Here is a 19,150-nt window from a genome sequence, read left to right as displayed (position 1 = left end):
CAAGAAATGTACCCTCTATTAGGAAAAAAGATAAAGATACAAATTTAATGATAAAAAGAACAATCAGTAATACAAGTGGAAAACATAAGGGCATGATTATAGTGAGATAATTTACTTTAGCATTCTTGGTCAGGATCATATTATATTGACAAAAATAAGAACATTGAGGATTGGTCTACCATATAATAAGTTGACTAAATATATATGTATATAATTTCAAATTTATACAGATATCCAATGGGAAAAAATTAGATAACCTTTTATACTGAAGTAAAATACAAGTGGACATTGAATTTATTTATTCACTCTTTTGTTTAATAGTTCTTTCGCGATTTCTGCTTGGGGACGCTCCTGTTGGACCTTTATTGAGCTCCAATAGTAGTATTACAAGGTATATAAGCATTATGGATTTTCATTAATAGGACACAAAAATGCTACTAGAAAGGAAACTGTTGTTGCTAGATTGCTTCACTTATGTAGTTTTAAGCTTTGTTTTAAAATCCCAACTGTATCCTTGATGTGGGGCTTGTAGGGCCTCCCCTGCTTCCCAGATGTGTTCAGTCTGTGACTTTTCAGAAAGCAAAGGCGCTTGCTCTGAATGCCGGCCAACCTTCTCTAGCTTTACAGCTGAGCCAGCATTTCTGTCTGTCTTTGCTTTTATGGGAAAGGTAGACAATATTTTGATTAGGATAAAGTTTCAGAATCTGTCTGCATTATCTAGATCAGCACTTCTCCAAATGAGATACAATGTGAGCCACATATGTAATTTGAAATTTTCTAGTGCCCACTTTAAAAAAAGAAAAGAAATGCATGAAATTAATTTTAACAATGTCTTATTTAACTCAATATATTGAAAATATTATTTCAACATGTTATCAATATTTAAAAATTATTAACGAGATACTTTTCTTTTTAATGCAAAGTCTCCAAAACCAGCATGTGGTTTTCACTCATAGCAGTCAACCAGGAGGCAGAAAGTCCATTGGAAACACTTGATCTGTGTTTAGATTTCATAAAATTTATAGTTGAAGAGTAGATTCATTACCCAGGAAGTTCTAAACTGACTTAAATGTTCCCCATGTATTAGTTTATAAATTATATTTAAGTTCATTATAATTAAAGTTAAAAACTCAGTTCCTCAATTGCATTAGTCACCTTTCAAATGTCTGTAGCTTCCTGTTGCTCATAGTGGCATCCATATCGGACAGCATAGCTATAGATTATTCTTTTATTTTTATTTTTTAAATATATCTTTATTGATTTCAGAGAGAGGAAGGGAAAGGGAGAGAGAGAAATAGGAACATCAGTGATGAAAGAGGCATTGATGGGCTGCCTCCTGCATGCCCCCCACTGGGGATCGAACCCGCAACCCCAGCATGTGCCCTGACCGGGAATCGAACCCCAATTGCCTGGATCCTAGGTCGATGCTCAACCGCTGAGCCACACCCAGCCGGGTTTAATAAGTGTTTACCTAAACTAAATATTATTTACTTGAATTTCACTTTCTCAGGAAAGTGTACATGCTCCTTTGTTACATTTTCTCACAGAACTGAGTTGTTTTCCTCTGAAACATATAAACTGATACACTGATTTGAGTAATTTTGTGATTAATAGCCATCTCCCCGACTCGACTATAAGTTTTAGGAGAGTTGGGAAGGTGTTTTCTGTTCATTGAAGTATTCACTGCCCATGGCAAGTATGGAATAAATATTGGTCAGCTAATAATACCTCAGGGCCATTTAAAATATGAAATGATTAGCAGATTGTCCAGTTTGTAACTTTGTAGAGGCTGGAGTTTGTTTTGTGTTGGGGGAAAAAGGAATATTTTAAGGATTATGCATACTAAAAAGTATGCCAATTTTTAGGTTTTGTTTATGCCTTGTCAAAATACTCCTGTAAGTATGCCTTTTCTTAGCTTTCTTCTACTCGATTGCTATTCATTTTCTTGAAATACCTATCACCTCACATCTGTCTCTGCTTATAACTTAAGGCACACTAAAGACAAAAACTAGAAGAAAGGAAAATTGAATTGAGAAATACTTTTAAGGGCTGAAAAAGGCTTAGGGCAACAAGCAAAGGAGATAGAGGAAACATCTTTTTCTGCTTCAGGACAGTTAAAAATAAACCCATCTTTTTAATTATAGCAGAGCAGTATTGGAGCCATACCCGCAATATGTGAAAATATGATTAAAAATGAATTGTGGGCCAGAAGACCAGGTTGTCAGGTCATTATCTGAATCATAAAGTTGGAAGTAATACTCATTAAAGGTTACTAGTTTGGAAAGGTTAGCTTAGAATTTAATGTTTGCAAATACAGGGGTGAGCAAAAGTAGATTTGCAGTGGTGAGTATGTGAAACACATAGTTTATTCTTGAATTATTATTTAACACTTATTGTATTTATTTGTATTACAACTGTAAACCTACCCCTGTATAAAGTTTCTCCATTTGAATAATGCTTCAGTAAACCTCTAGCATTTGACTCTTTGTTTTAACATTTCTTGGAAGTGTAATAAACATACAGAAATGTGGACATGAGGGTACAGCTTGCTGAATTTTCACACCCAGAGCAAGAATCAGAACATTACGACCACAACGTCCCAGAGGCTGCCCTCTTGCTTTCTCCCCCTTTCTTGCCCTCCAGAGTAAACCATTATCCTGACATAGATAAGTTTTTCCTGTTTTTGTACTTTATATAAATGGAATCACTGCAGTATCCGCCTTTGAATTAATAAGACAGATTATCATTCTAAGTGACATTGCTGATAGCAACTCATTGAAAACAAGGTCTGTTTTCAGTTTTCCTTATTAGGCATCTAATTTGGTAAACTGGCAGCTTACCACCGTAGTATTTAGTTCTTTAATATTCCTTTACGAAATGTACTATGTAAATGCAAGAGTGTGTGTACCTTTAAGGAATTTACTCAAATTCAGTCATGCTATGCTATGCATGTCGTTCACCTCATGTGTCTAAAAGCCTTTTACATCAGCTCACATAGATCTGCTTCATTTTTCCTACTGGTGGCACAGAACTCCGTTATATGGAGGTATCATAATTTAATGAGCCAGCTGGCCACTGAAGAACAGTTAGGTTGCTACTGATCGTTTGCTTTTAGAACAATAGAGTCCATGTGAGTTTATGTATAAAGTAAATTCTTAGAAATGGAATTGCTGGACAATGGGGTCCATATATTTTTAATTTGCTCAGATACTTCTAAATGGCCTTTCAAAGAGTTTTGTTAATTTTTACTCTCACCAGCAAGGTTTAATAATTCGTATTTCCAGTGTCCTTGCCTTAGGTTATGTGTTATCAAGCCTCTTAATCTTGACAGACTCATATAGGAAAACCAGTAAGTCATTATTATTTAAATTCACATTTTCTTTAGTTTTAAGTGAGGTTAGTTATTTACAGATTTACTGGACACTTGTGTTTCTCCTGGGACTTATCCTTCGAGCATTTTCCTGTAGGCTTACTCATACTTTTCCTAATAATTTCAAGGAGTTATTTCTATGTAAAGGAAATTACCTTTTTTGTGTCATTTTTGGTGTGTGTGTTTTTCCAGTTTGTTTTTTGACTTCACTGTGTTTATAGTCTCTAATTTTTTTCTAAACAGATGGTTTAAAATTTTATATGGTGAAATGTACCAGTTTTTTTCCTTTTGGCTTCTGAATTGTGTGTTTTTAATGAGAAAAGCATTGGAAACTTTAGATAGATTATAGATAAATAGATACATAGGTAGATACATAGATAAGCCTGGAATAGGAAAAAAAAAATCTCAAATGTTTGTGGGAAATGTGGCTAAGCAGGAATTCAAATTTTAGTCAAAAGTGGTATAAGCAACTATAAATAAAGAAAAAATTGGGCATTATCTGCCCAAATTTGTTTAACATTTTAAACAGCTTTGGAAAGATTTTCAGTGATATGCTTTTTTCCTTACATGCTTTGTTCTGTGGGGTTTTAATTTCTCAAATGATCCCTCTTTTCAGATTTCAAATTATAACCCATTTCCTGCACCATTGCTGACGTCCCGCGATCCATGTCAGAAGTACTTCCAGGTCAGACACACTTTCACATGTTTCAATGTGGAGAAGCAGTTGAATATTAAAACTTTACCAAATATGTATGATAGATGATTGTTCTGATGTTAAACGTATGATTTGCTAAAATAACATGTTTTGGGTTTTCATTGTTTTTCACTAATGTAATTGAAAAATGAATCTTTAATATAGAAGAATCCATTGGACTTAACTGTATTAATGTAATAATTGCACAAGTGTGCGAATACCATAATGTGAAAATATTCTAGTTGACTATAATGAGAAGTTGAAACTATCAGGTTTTGCCAGCTAACCTTGCACATTATAGCCTGTGAACTGTTAAATATGAACAAAGGAGCTATTCGTAGTGAGTCTTTGTAAAACAGCATCTTAGCCACTGTGGGGTTTGTCTAGAACAGACTTTCCTAAGTCAGTATTCTCCTTGGATTTAGGGCTGATTAATTTCAGGCCCTAAGAAAAATCACCTTAATTTTATTGTATGTTCCTTTCTTTGTGACATGATAGATGCTAGTCTCCACACAAGATGGTGTGGGATTTAATTCTTAGCCTCACAGTAATATAATAAGGAAAAGGCAACGGCAGTAACGTTTGGAATTACACGTAGTAGAGGACTGCAAGTGGCAGATACGTCTGGATGGATTCCATGTTTGTTAGGACACATACCCCTCAGAAAATCTGGAGTTTTTAAAGGACTAGATTTTAACCATGGACAAAAAGATATTAATGTCCCTAAATTTTAAATTAAACTCATTAAGTGCGCCCAAGCCCTTTATTTGCTTTATATAACATTGCATGTTACATTTCAACAGAGAACTAAAAGAAAACAGTAAAATAAACACTAAGCTCAGTAGAGGTATATGAGTAGCAGGAATATCCTATTTATAAATGTCTGCCAAAACCAGTATGACACACCTAAGAAAAATTAGAAACTTAGAAGTGATTCTTAGAGGACATCTAATTTATACTTTGAAATTTTGGGGGCAGGGAGTAGGTTTTCTTTGTAAATACATATTTGAATAGGTATGTTAATTTTGAAAATCAAGGCAAATATATATGTTCTTTTGAAAATACATTTTAAATGTTGAGAATAAATCCTTTTAGGAATTGTTTAGCATTTAAAATTTTTTATTACATTGCAAGATAGACTTAGTGTGGAAACATTTTAGGAACAAAGCTGGCAAATATATGAAATGATGTGTTTTCCTCTAAATAGAGGTGAACTAGTCAAATAACATGTAGAAATTTCTTATGGCAACTATATTTTGTTATGCTGACCTAGTTGTTCTTTCTGTTGGTACTCAGCCTGCGTTATTCCTTGGTAGTTATATAAGAGATAATGAAACTCTTATCCACATAGATTTTATATTTATGTACTTATTTATTTATTTATTTAAGTAAGAGCTGCTATCATGCATTGGTATAGGATATAACACATTTTGCCAAGAAAGCAATATTCTTATTTCAGTGGAATATCATATTCCAGCCTTTTTTTAAATTTGAAAATTCAAATGGCAGCTAGTAAGGGAGAGTCTGGACCAATAAATGGGATAAGGTATGCCTTAATCCCATTTTCCAACTCTTAAGAGCTGTGACTACTGAAAGTCAAAAAACAAACATGCCAGAATCATACCATTTTCTGCTTAGAAAATTCTTGTTGAAACTTCAAGATTCAACTTAGGAGTCTCTTACAAATGGGTCTTAGCTATGACATAGTCAAGTAATTACCCTATTTTAAGGCTTCTTTCATTGTTAATATATTTTTCCCTTTTGGAATTGACTTGAGGCTGGCTTATTCAGGAAAGCCTGTGTCATTACGTTATCGCTTACCTACTTCTTTTCACCTAAACCAGTATTCCCAGGCTTGATCATTGACTCTGTTCATCAGAGCTGGCCATAAATATCCAGAGCTTTGTTAAAAAACAAACAAACAAAAGCCCCGTTCATCCTCATAAGACTCTTGGAAACGAAGAAAACCGCTCAGAACTTGAGCAGAGAAAATATCCTTGGAATCAGCAGTTCATATCCCAGGGTGACTCCTTCTAGTGTCTTGATTCTTATTTGAATCCACATATTCTGATTTGTGCTTCCCAAGTCCTCAGTCATCACACCCACCAGGTGTGAGGCTGGACCCCCACCCACCGTTCAGGACCCAGTTCGGCTGGTTGTGTGGTGTTGTCTGGGAGGGAGCCTTCCCTGGAGCTCTCTCCTTATTCCTAGCACCTTCTTATAGGCCCTCTGTCTTCTTGAGCCACTGTGAGTTTGTTTAATCAGTTATCTTTCTTGCTGCCCTATCTGACTGAGCTGCTGCTTTTTTTTTTTTTAAATCTTTATCTGAGGATATTTTTTCCGTTGCTTTTCAGAGAGAGTAGAAGGGGTGGGAGAGAGAGAGAGAGGGTGGGGGGAGAGAGGGAGAGGAACATTGATATGAGAGAGACACATTGATTGGTTGCCTCCTGCACGCACCCCACCAGGGCAGCACAGGTACGTGCCCTTGGTCGGGATCGAACCTGGGACCCTCCAGTCCACCAGTCCACAGGCCGATGCTGTAACCACTGAGCCAAAGCGGCCAGGGCTGACTGAGCTTCTTAAAGGAAAGCAATTGGTGCATCTTTGTTAACTCGCCTCAATTCCACTTGGGATGTTGAACAGAGTGAGCCCTCAGGCAATTAAGTTGAATGGAGAATGGGAAACCCTCGGGTGGTTTAGACCTACTCTTGAAATCACCCCTTTATCTCGGAGAGCCTGGGGAAGCTGCCCTGTGAATCAGGCGTGTGAAGTTGCTTTCCTGGTTTAGAAACTCCCAAGGTACCAATCCTGTGATCTGTCTGACCCAGCGCCGCCTCCTAATGACCTTTGCCTCTTTTGTTCGTAGAGAAGTTCTTATCATTTTTGTAACATTGAGAGTTTACTTTCATGAGTAATTTCAGGAAACCAGCTTTATTTTGCCTTCCCTTCCTAAAAGAAAAAAAGTCTGAGTTTATTTCATTTCCTCAGTGCTTTGAGGTCTAGTTCAAAAGGCAGCATTCCTCAGGGTAGAAGTTTGGCTGTTAACTCCTCAGTGGAAATAAAATTGTACAGCAGAAAAATAAAAATGAAGACAATGTGAAGTCTCATTTAAGAGTGGGGCCAACATCGGGCTTCCCTGGGCCCATTTGTCAAGCCTGGGCCCATTTGTCAGTTTCCAATTTTATAAGCATGTCATGGGAGCAGAGAAGGAGCAGCGGGTTATTGAAGAGAGGAGTTTCCTGTCATTACTGACAAATTTCTTCTTTGACGGAAGGCTAGAGGTCTCAGAGAAGGGGGAGCAGGTTTAACTACAGGCTCCAGCACGGGGTTGTGCTTGGATGCCCTCTGAGTTACGGGGTTACAGCTCGGTGCTGGGATCTTTGTGACCATGGGTTTGAGGAAAGCTTTGTTAGCCACAAAATTAAAATGACCCTGGCTTACCTCATTTTGTTTAGGCTTCATAAAAAATACTCTGTATATTAACTAAGGCTCTTTTAGTTGCTAAAAAGGAGAAAAACAGCTCCAAGTGGTTTAAGAAAAAAATATTTTTGATTGGCTTCAATAGCCTAGAAGTCCTGGGCTGTCATGTTTCAGGGCTTCCTTCAGGGATTCCAACAAGGTCACCGTAGCCTGCTCACCTCCTCTCTGTGTCTCGACTCTGCCTGCCCATGTGTTCGGTTCTTGCTTATGCAGGATGCAGGTTTCCTTTCCATGGTGACTCCTTGAAGCTTTTTTTTTTTTTTAATCTTTATTGTTGAAACTATTACAAATGTGTCCCCCCCCCCCCGCATTGACCCCCTCCCCCGATACCCCTCCCCACAGGCCTTCCCCACACTATTGTCTGTCCATGGATTATGCATATATGCATATAAATTCTGAGGTTAATCTCTCCCCACCCCCCACCCCTGCCTTCCCTCTGAGATTTGTCAGTCTGTTCCATGCTTCTAGGTCTCTGGATCTATTTTGTTCATCAGTTTATTTTGTTCCTTAGATTCCACATACTAATAAGATCATCTATCTTCTAGTCTAAGAAGAGAAAAGAGAGCACTTCTCTTCTGATCACTGTGGCAGAAGTTGTCGGATCGGCTCTGTGTGGGTCCCATACTTTTCCTTGAACCAGTCACCATAGCCATGGGGACTCGCTACTCTGATTGGCTGGGCCTGGGCTCTGTGCCTCATGAAGTAAGGGCTGGAGTCATCTCTGCCTGAAACACGGGGCTGAATCCCTAGAATGAGGTTCCACGGGAGCAGGTATTTTTATTTTGTCAGTTTTGTTCACTGCTGTATCCTCAGCAGTGAGAACTGTATCCCCGGCATAGTGGTGCACACACAAAAAAGCGCTGAACGAGGAAGGCTGATTCCTCAGGAGAAATTTTGAGGTGTTTACCAGAAAGGGAGGAAATACATGCCAGGCTATAATAGATGTTTCTCCTTCGTGCGGGAGAGTGGCGGCAGCAGTCACATTAGTTCCTGTCACACTCTTAACTCTGAACTTATACCTAGCTCTGCAATAGGAATCGATCCTGTTGAATTGATGTGGGATCTTCATAGGTAACACACAAATCAGTGTGACGAGTAGATGTGAAGGTGATGGCAAAATCACGGGCCCTGTCCACCTTCCAGAAGCCCAGGGGCAGAGCCACCTCTGCACTGAGGCCCAGCCCTTAGGGTTCCACCTAACCCCTTCATCACACCCCCCGCCCCGGGACTATTTCTTTCCTCCCCCCCCCCCATTCCATAGGTTGCCTTTTCATTTTGCTGATGGTTTCCTTTGCTGAGCAAAAGCTTTTTAGTTTGATGTAGTCCCCACAATTTTATTTTGTTTTCATTGCCTTTGCTTTTGGTACAAATCCAGAAAAATCATCGCCGAGATGTGTTAAGAAACCTACCCCCTTTTTCTTCTAGGATTTTATGGATTCAGGTTTTACTTTCAAGTCTTTCATCCATTTTGAGTTAATTTTCGTGTATGGTGTAAGAAAGTGCTCCAGTTTCTTTTTTTTTGCATGTGGTCGTACATTTTTCCCAGCACCACTTGTTGAAGAGATTTTCCTTTCCCCACTGTATATTCTTGGCTCTTTTGTGATAAATTAATTGACCATATATGCATGGGCTTCTTTCTGGGTCCTCTGTATTCTGTTCCATTGATCTATGTGTCTGTTTTTATGCCATCAAATTAAAAAAAAAAGTTTTTAAATGTCACTAAACCTGTGTTTTTTCCTTGTGACTATTTCTAAGCTCAGTCCATCTCCTCTGGTTCCCTGAGACTGCTTCCCTTCAGGGGAAGACTTAATCTTCATGAGAAAATTGAGGCCATCAGTTTTGCTTTTCCTCGGTTGTGACATAGCGCCTGTCCCCATTCTTACTCCCGCACCTTCCTTCTCACGTGAAGAAGTGTCCCGTGTCATGGGCAGGGCCGATTCTTCCACATCTGCTGCGGCCCCTCCTCTCCTTTCCTCACCTGGACCCTTCCTTCTTGGCCTGTCCCTCTTTTGTGTTTCTGCTTTCCCCTCTCTACTGGCCTCTGCTTTTCCAGCCCATAATAAAAGATAGCTAAGACTGTTCTTTAGAAAAGAGATTTCTTCCCCGACCTTGGCTGCTCCAGCTGCTTTTCTCTCTCCCATGCTTTGTTCATAGTGGAGTTCCTAGAGGTCACCCTCTGCCCGCCTCTGCCATTCTCCTGAAGCTGATGTGACAGAAGCTACCAGTGTCCTTACAGTCACTCAGTGCACCTGGTTCTTTCTAGTCCTTACCTCTAAATCCAGGTAGCTAGTGGAGACTTCATCCTCATGCCCTGGTCAAGAGAGGAATGACCAGAGCCGGCACTGTGGCAGTGTGAGAGAAGGACTTCCCCCAGACCCAAGTCTCTCTAGCCCACTGTGTCCTCTCCCTATGTCTGGACTGGACTGTAACCTTCCAGCTGTCCCCATGCCTGGGGCCTGCCCCCATCAGTGAGCGGCAGTCAGGCTCTGATACCAGCGAGCGGAGCAGGAACGTGGGACCAGCCTGCCTCTTTGGTTAGGGACACACCTTTTGTCTGCCCCTCTCTACTCTTTCCCTGATGACCACTGATGTTCCACTTGCCTAATTTACATTGCTTCATTAATGCCTTTTCATCAGAGCCTCCCTTTTTTGGAGACTATGCTGGAGGAAAAATGCCTTCCGCACCCCTCTCCCACTGTGGGTGATTTTAAGAATGAATCCTTAAAAAAAAAAAAAGGAATGAATCTGAGGCCGAAGTGTGTGTATGCACATGTACACACACTTCGGCCTCAGATTCATTCCTTTTTTTTTTAGGATTCATTCTTCAGGCTGCTGCTGAAGTGCTTGATCTTCTCTGCCTCGGGGTCAAGTCCACACTCTTGGAGCAGGCCTTGTAGGACTCTCTGCCTGACCCTCCCCTCCCCCTTTACCACCTCTCCTTTCATGTCTTGATTTGCTCAGACGACATAGATGGTAGCCCGCCCTCTCTTACCTTCAGGTCCTCTCCAGCCTACTGTGGGAAGACAGCTTACTCCTTTGCACCTTCCCCTCTCCCACCGTGGGTGATTTCTGTCACTTCATTGTGTGTTTTCTTCCACAAGGCTGAAGGCGCTTCGTGGGCCTTGATTTCCCCATTCCCAGCCCAGCGCCCGGCAGGAAGAAAGTGCTGAATAAATGCTGGCCTGAGGCATGGTAGTCAGAGACAAAGTGTGCGGGGAAGGAGGGAGCTGTAAAATAACAATAAGCCCTAACGTGGACGGAGCTCTTGCAATATCCCGGGCATTAGGATAAATGCTTGACAGTCTTCTCTCCTAGTCCACAACAAAGCTTGCTGAGGCGTAGACACTATTATCCACAGTAAAGAAACGGGAGTTTAACTCGTCTGTTATGTTAAGGAGCTTGGACTTATCGTTAGGCTTTTTGACTCCAAAGAAAACAACCAAATATTAGAAGGTTTAAAGAGATGATAAGATTTTCTTTCTTTTAAAAAAAGAAACACAAATCTCCTTCCTCTTAAGCCTGAGGAATGTTTTTTGTTTTCATAATTAAATCCTTCTAGACCCAATTTCTTTACCCTTTCCTATTAGTCTATTACTCTCTGGGTCTCTGTAACAAGACCATTTCTATCGCGCACATCGAATAGGGAGGTTAATGTGGGGGCCTTGGTAGGCAGGGCTATCGTCTGTCACTTGAAGAAAAGGGGGGAGGGTTGCTCACATTTATTGCCATGTACTATGCTAAACGTCCTGCTGGCATTTGTCATTTTAATCCTCACATCAACCAGGTACTGTTATTGTCCCCATTTTTCAGAGAAGGAAACTGAACATCTGGTTTCCTGGACCACTCGGCTAGTGAGAATCATGGGCAGGGCTTGAACCTCTCTGACCCTGAGTTCTGTGCTCTTAGGCTCAGGCCACTGCTTCTCACTTTCGGGGGCCTTTCTCCTGTAACCTGGGTCTTTCTAGGATTTTGCTAACCTCTACTTCATGACCCTTTGGAGCCCAAATGACTGCCTAGCAGATATATCATCTCCTGGAGACAATTGTAACTTCACAGGATTACCTGGGCTGCCTTAGTTCTAGAGCTGAGCCTTTAGTTTGCTTTCAGATGGTACCATCATTTCACATCTAAGACACACTCACACTGTCTTTAGTCTCTTTAGTGAAAACAGCATATACAGAGCTGTTTTATATAACAGGATGGTCCTGTTGTTCTAACTTAGCCCTCCCTGTGGTTTCTAGCAAGCATAAGGGTTACAAAGGGCAGAGGGAGGACAATGGGCTGCAAAAGGCAAACGGGAACATGGCTAAACGTTTTGATCCGTCACATCCAGGATATGAAGCGACTTAAAAATTAAATCACCTAGAAATTTTGATGGTGTACTTTCTGAAAGTGTTTATGGTTATAAACAAAGTAAATAAAATTTTTTCCCCTAATAGCATTGCTAGAATGTAGGACCTGATATCATTAAATAGCCTCACAGAAAGTTCTTGCCATGCCTTTTAAAAAGCCAGCAGATTTCCAACTTTCTCATAATAATGTCACTCTAAACACCCAAAAGTCTAAATGTAATTTTCCCTTGTGTGCCTGTGTTGTGGGTATTTGTCTCAGGGAAAACTTTGTGTAGGTTCAAGATGGGCTCTTTTCATAACAAATGCTACACTTGAGTGAGGTTGAATTATAAATGGAAACATATGTTTTCCGTAAAATGGTAGTAGTAGCCAAAACAGTATTAAAATTTTTTTAATTTAGTCTCAAAGTATTGTTTGAAAGGGAGAAACACACTAGATTCTCTGTTCCTGTAAAATGAAGCCCAAGTGCTGAGGTGGGGTGCTGGGTAAGCAGGAATTCTTATAAATCATAATTCTGAAGAGTGGGGCCCAACGTCTAACCACTTTGGGTTACAGCCTCTGGGCTGTGTAGTCATTCTCTTGTAGAAATGGACACTGCCTGCACCCTGCAGACATCGTCTTGTTTCCTAGAAGCATACAGACTCTAGGATAAGTCGAGGATTCTTTTCTAAAATTGCCCATCCTGCGTAGTTGATGAGAGAAAGAGATACCTCTCAGCTCCTGAATGGAACATTCTTGCCTTCCTCTCCTTGCCCGGAGGTCCCTGTTTTGCCTGGGGGAGGAAGAGGGAGTTGTTACAATGCAATTTTAGGAATGTTAGAAGCTGTGCTTTGGCTCACCCACTGCTGGTGGAGAACTCACTAAGGTCTCTGTGGAGGGCAAAGGATCAGATAAGAAAGCAGTCATTCCTCATAGGCTGAGAAATGTGAAACCTCGGGAATTCTTGCTGATGAATTTTATTCCCTTCTAGTCTGAGAAACCCTCTTTCTTCCTAGCAAGAGATACATGGACTAAGTCACTGATGGTGTGAACAATATTTGAGATAAATGTAACTGTCAGATAGTTGCCTAGGAGTTCTGCAAGGGCACATGGTGACTGGAAGCAACTGAGTCTGTATTTTAATTCAGTGGAACATATTCAGACTCCTCTGGGGCTCAACACGTCTGTAGCCATGGGCTCAACGCTACACTATTAGTAATAGTTGTGTGTGTGTCTGTGTGTCTGTGTGCGCGTGCGTGTTCGTTCTTGAGCAATTAAAGCATTTCTCCAAAATTTCTGTTTAGTGCAAACACTAAGCCCAAGTCAGAAATGTTTATGAAGACATTAGCGAAACACTCTAATGGGAGGGTGCTTTTTCTAGGCATTCTGAACACCATTTCTAAACATGGCTGAGAAAAATCACGTTGGGTGTACGGTGTCTCAATAAAAGGGACCTTTCAGGCTAATTAAGAAAGCTGGAGCCTCAGCAGATTTTTGAGCAACACTCTTGTTAACTGAGGGAGCAACAGGATGGAAATGTGGAAATGTTTGAAGGGGGTGATTTTCAAGGTTGTGAACAATGAAGCACCTGAAGAAAATGCTTCCATACGAATTCAAAGAGAGATACTTTTTAATTTTAAGCAAAACTTGGACTCTCAGACCTTCTAGTTTTTTAATAAATTGGCTTTTGGGCATCCACATTGAGCCTTTTATTTGCTCCTGTTGATACAGAAGCAAATGGTGAAAATAAAGAGGAGAAGGGGTCAATTTTGCCAGAATGTGTGCAGCAGAAGCATTCATTCTCTCGGGCTTCTGGTAAAATGTTTACTCTGTACGCTAAGCGCTTTGATCGCGCCGGGCACCCAGTGACCAGCTCCCTTTGTTTTCCAGCTGACTCTGGTGCGGACACTTTGGCGGTGTTTATGGCCAGCAGCGGAACCACAGATGTCACGAATCGCAACAGCCCGGTCACACCGCCGAACACCCTCAATCTCCGTTCCTCCCACAATGAACTGCTGAACGCCGAAATCAAACACACAGAAGCCAAGAACAGCACCCCTCCCAAATGCAGGAAAAAATATGCACTAACTAACATCCAGGCAGCAATGGGCCTCTCGGATCCAGCTGCGCAGCCCCTGCTGGGAAGCGGCTCCGCCAACATCAAGCTGGTGAAAAATGGGGAGAACCAGCTCCGCAAGGCTGCGGAGCAGGGACAGCAGGACCCTAACAAGAACGCCAGCCCCACCGCAGGCATCAACATAACTTCTGAGAAGTTAGAAGGTAAAGAGCCCCGCCCACAGGACTCCCCAGGCTGTGAAATTTTACCCCCCCAACCCAGGAGAACCAAGAGCTTCCTAAATTACTATGCAGACCTGGAAACCTCAGCCAGGGAACTGGAGCAAGACCTGGGCAGCCAGCATGGGCTTGTGGAAGAGAAGTCCCAGCCCGGCCAGGGCCAGGCCTCCACCATCATTGGGAATGGTGATTTGCTGCTGCAGAAACCAAGCAAACCCCAGTTCAGCCCCGAAGACGGCCAAGTAGCCACAGTGTCATCCAGCCCGGAAACCAAGAAGGATCATCCTAAAACGGGGGCCAAAACAGACTGTGCCCTGCACCGGATCCAGAACCTGGCACCCAGCGATGAGGAGTCCAGCTGGACCACACTGTCCCATGACAGTGCCTCACCCAGCTCCCCGGATGAAACAGGTACCCCTGGGAAAGGTGTCGGAGGGTGGTGCTTTCTTTTGGTGTTTTCAATTATTGATGGAATTCGTCTCTATACTGACCCCAAAAATCCATTTGTAGTATAGAAGAACATGATCAGTTTGGTGTAAAATTGGGCAATTTGTGTGGAAAATATTGTTAGATTCTTCAACAGTTTCACTTGGTTCATACATAAGGTGTTTTTTCTGGGAAGCACTTTTGAAAAAGAAATAGGTCCTTGGTGGTAAGGACAGTAAAACATCATCTATCTAGAAACTATACTGCCAGTGCTCAGGTGAACTATTTCTGTGTACTATCTAGAAATCTTGGGTTTTGTTAAGCAAAATAGTAAAAAATACAGTTGCCAGGGACAGGATATAACCCGATTAAGAGAACCAGCTATTTTAAAGTTCTCAGCAGAACTTACTTATGCTCAAACTACTAAAAGTTAAAATTCTATTTATTAAAAGATATTTCCTTTTTGACCTTTACTGGGGAACACTTTATAAGCTTTGTTCAAGTGACTTTTGAAAATGAGAAAGTGGTGTTTCTTTTAAAATATATTCCGCAGGTTCGGATTTTAGGCTAGTCTAATCGACTTTTGTCCATATCTGTAATGTCTTCAGATTTGTCAGAGGAGTCAAAATTGTGACAGAAATGAGCAGAGTCCTAAAAGTTAGCTACTTTTAACCTCGCAAAGGCTATTGCTGTAGCACACCTTGTCGCTACCCCGGTGGATCCCAGGGCTATGTGAGTGTGATACATAGGAGGGAAGGAGATAACATTTTCCCAACCTATAAGGCAGAGAAACTACAAGGACTATGCATAGAGGGGGAAAGATAAGACATTAACTTGTTTGGAAAAAAGAAAAAGTTTTTGAAATGCCCTTTAAAATCACAGTTCTTTAAATGGTAGCATTCATCAGCCTGCTGCAGCTGGCAGTGGCAGTGGGGAGGTTGAGGTGACTGTTTCATCTTGTAAATATCTAGACCTGCACGTTATTGGGATCATAATTATGTTTAGTAATGTTACTGAGTTCACAACTCTCTATTACTTTTATCCACTGAGAGAATTCATATCCTGTAGCCGATGGCCACTGGCACCTGCGAGAGCGTGAATCTATATAGATAACTTGAGCGTCTCACATCCAAAATGGGCCTCCTGTTTTCACACATCCCTCCCCCAGCCGCCCTGCTCTTCCAGACCTGGTGTTCTCCGTTGTAGTTAAATGTTAAATTTTACTGGAAGTTATATAATGAACAGTAAAGTCTCCCCTGTTCCTCACTCTAGCCCCTTTCCCAAATGATGACCATTACCTTTTTTTCTTAAAGCATTTTCTTTCAGAAAACATTTTACGCATATACCCACATTTATAATAAATTTTAAAATTTACCCAAATTTTATAATGATATTTTTAAAGTGTTTACTTTTTAGAGATATACTAATATACTACTATATATAATATAATATATAATGTAACATAATATAATATAAACTGATATAAATAATATTGTGTATGGACTTTCTCCAAAATAATTGGGGTGGGGATTTAAAAAAGAAACAAAATTGCCCATAAGCTGATAATCACTAAAGGTGGGTACATGAGGGTTCATTATTTTGTTCTCTCAAATTTTATATGTTTAAAATTTTTCACAATAAAAAGTTAAAGCAAAAAAGATTACTCACATTAGATTGTTTTATAAATGCTTTGCTTTTTCCACATAAATATATATTTTGTAGAGAAGTCCATATCAGGACATAAACCTTTTTTTTTTTTACATCAGGCTTTTTGAATATTAGGCATGCTAGTCTATTATATTCAAGCTCTGTGATTTATTTAACAGTCTCCTCGCTGCTGAAGGTTAGGTTGTTTCCATCGAGCCCCTTCGCGTATGGGGGGCTGGTGTCCGTAGGGCCTGTGGGGAGCTCTAGTTTAGCTGAACACGCGCAGCTGCTCCATCTCTACGACTCTGCCCTCGCCGGGTCCCTCTGCTCCCGGCTCCTCTGCTCAGTGGCCTGGCCTTGCTTCCTGTGGACTTCGCCACACAGCTCATTACAGCGCTTGACGAGGTGTGAACTGGATTAGAGTGTTCTGACACGTTGAGAGGATATGTTTGTTTTTCTCTCTTACAGTTGGTTTTGAAGACCTTTGAATTTTAAAGTATGGGTAACAATATGGTGATGGCCCTTAATGGGTTGCTAAGGATAGGCATTTAAAAAAAATTTTTTTTTAATTCTCACCCAAGGATTTTTTTTTATTGCCTTTAGAGAGAATAGAAGGGAAAGAAAAAGAGAAGGAGAGAGAGAGAAACATTGATGTGAGAGAGACACATTGATTGGTTGCCTTCCGCAGGAGCCCCAGCCAGGGCCAGGGATCCAGCCTGCAACCGAGGTGCATGCCCTTGGCTGGAACTGAGCCTGGGACCCTTCAGTCCGAGGGCCTATGCTCTAACCACTGAGCAACTGGCTAGGGCTAAGGATAGACATTTTGAATCGAATATACTGGGAAGAGTGTGTTAGCTGTGACTCTAAAGCAGTGAGATTGAGTTTTTGAAAAGCATACTGAAAGCCAAATCTGTATTGTCCTTCAAAATGGTCCCTTTGGGATCTCTGTACCTATTTCAGCATGCTGTAGTGTCTCAAAATGTCAATATGAGTAATATCTGGGAATTCTTTTGGAATTTCCTGAGAGCCAGTTGTGAACTCCTACTGAATAGAAACCTCTACTTCATGATCACACTTCGGAGTTTCAGGTAGTGACCACTATATAAATTAGTGAGCAAAATAAAATAAGCCATTATTCAGAATTGGTATTTCCTTTTATTTCATCTTTCCCGTGAAGCATGCCATTAGTGTTTACAATGATCACAATCAGTTTAAATTAAACAGTGTATGTTTCAGTTCTAATAGCAAGATTAGTGTTTATTGTATATATTTTACATAGTATATCTGTGTTTATATATATAATAAACACAAACACTGGTTGAAAGCAAAGAAAAAAATAAGAGCAAACTTTTGTAAGATACTAGTATGCAGTGTGATAGTTCATATGTAAAAAGTGTATATATTTACTTATTTACTGTGTATTAAGTAAATACTCATCACAGTGGAATGTGTCTTATGGCTAAATCATGATATGACACAATTATCTTTGGATTGTAGACTGTGTGTTTTGGGGAGCCTAGAAAAATAGAACTGACTCATTTCTACCTTAGGAGCATCCTTTCGAAGTTAGAATGATATTTATAAAATAAAATGTACTGACTAACTCAGAGATTCACTACTTTCTGTTTCCCTTTCTTTCTGAATTGCCCCCTCCAGGATCTTAGTAACTCTTTTTGCACAACCCTGTATGTACAATATGTTGCTCCTCTTTTCCTCCTAGTCTGTCCTTTGAGAAAACAAGAGGCTATTCTAAAAATGGAAAGCATCTATGAAATGACTGAGTTTCACAGGAGTTTCAAAAAGTTCAAAAGAATGCCTTCTCCTAGGCTCTAAAAGAAAAGGTTGGTACTTTAATCTGTTAGAGTTGGGCCGGAGATCCTGCCCCAGGTGGCCCCAGGTGAGCGCAGTGGCTCAGATAAATGCAGGTTGATCGGACTGTGTGTAGTCTCTCTGTTGATCACCTGCTGTTTTATGTTTGCTTCATGAAAACTTTTGAAAGACACAACATTTTGGTGCTACCTGGGTATAGGTTTCAGTACCTTGTTGGTACCAACATGTACCTTATGGGGCTTAATAAAATTAAGGATACAGAGTTTGAAACTGGGTGGATCTTTTGGAATAGCCATTTTAAAATTAGGTTCATTGTGAAATGTAATGTGCAAAGGCAGGATACACACAGAGAAAATCAAATATAGATGGTACAGCAGGAGGTCTAGGCTTGATTGACTTATCATTGACAGCATGGACTCTAGAGTCAGCTTCCTGAGTTCAGATCTCAGTTCTGTTTCATAGTGACAGTAGGGTTTTGGCATAGACCTACTGTGAGGATTAAGTGAGAGCATCTTCAAAGAGCTTTTGCAACAGTGTCTGGCATAAAGCAAGAGCTTAATAAATATTAATGCTTATTATTTTAGTGATCATCATTATCAGTACAAAAGTGGGTATAAAGATTTACTTCTCTCTCAGTTCTGAATTACCTATATTTTGGACTCTGATTTTAGGTAGGACTTTTTGCACCGTAAGAGCAGGGATTGGTTTGCCTTCATCTTTGTATTTGTCAGTGCCTCAATAGAGTAGGTGAACTTAATAAATAATGATTAATTGAATAAAAATGGAGGCCATCTACATATCCCCAAATGTATTGAGTAAATCATCTGATGTTATATCTTAATCCATGTCTGATTTTGATATTGGGTACATATTTTATAAAGTAATTGATGATGTTGCCTCGTAATAGGTGGGACTGAATGACCAGTTATTGGAGAAGGCACAGTGAAATTCTGTGGGCCGACTCTGCCAGATCTTGCCTGGTGCTTTCTCATATTCCTTCAGATACAGCATCCAGTGTTTTCCACTCTACCACCATCTTGAGATGTAGGCGTGTGGTCCCCAGAGGCTGAGTATGTC

At 40.4% G+C, this 19,150-nt stretch overlaps 1 protein-coding gene across 13 annotated transcripts in view; it reads left to right on the top strand.

The window, feature by feature from the left end:
* The window catches only part of APBB2 (amyloid beta precursor protein binding family B member 2), a 301,427-nt gene that overhangs the window by 134,552 nt on the left and 147,725 nt on the right, over positions 1-19,150 (top strand). For all 13 annotated transcript variants that reach the window (XM_081154831.1, XM_081154835.1, XM_081154830.1 and 10 more), the window contains 2 exons: positions 3,987-4,055; positions 13,766-14,581. In XM_081154831.1, the coding sequence (XP_081010957.1) occupies positions 4,037-4,055; positions 13,766-14,581 (835 nt within the window). In that variant the 5' untranslated portion in view covers positions 3,987-4,036. The remainder of the gene's footprint in view (positions 1-3,986; positions 4,056-13,765; positions 14,582-19,150) is intronic.

This window comes from Miniopterus schreibersii, assembly GCF_964146895.1.
Source record: "Miniopterus schreibersii genome assembly, chromosome: 1".
Classification (NCBI taxonomy): Eukaryota; Metazoa; Chordata; class Mammalia; order Chiroptera; family Miniopteridae; genus Miniopterus; species Miniopterus schreibersii.
The sequence above is the reverse complement of the archived record's forward strand: the minus strand, read 5'-3'. Positions and strand labels throughout refer to the sequence as shown.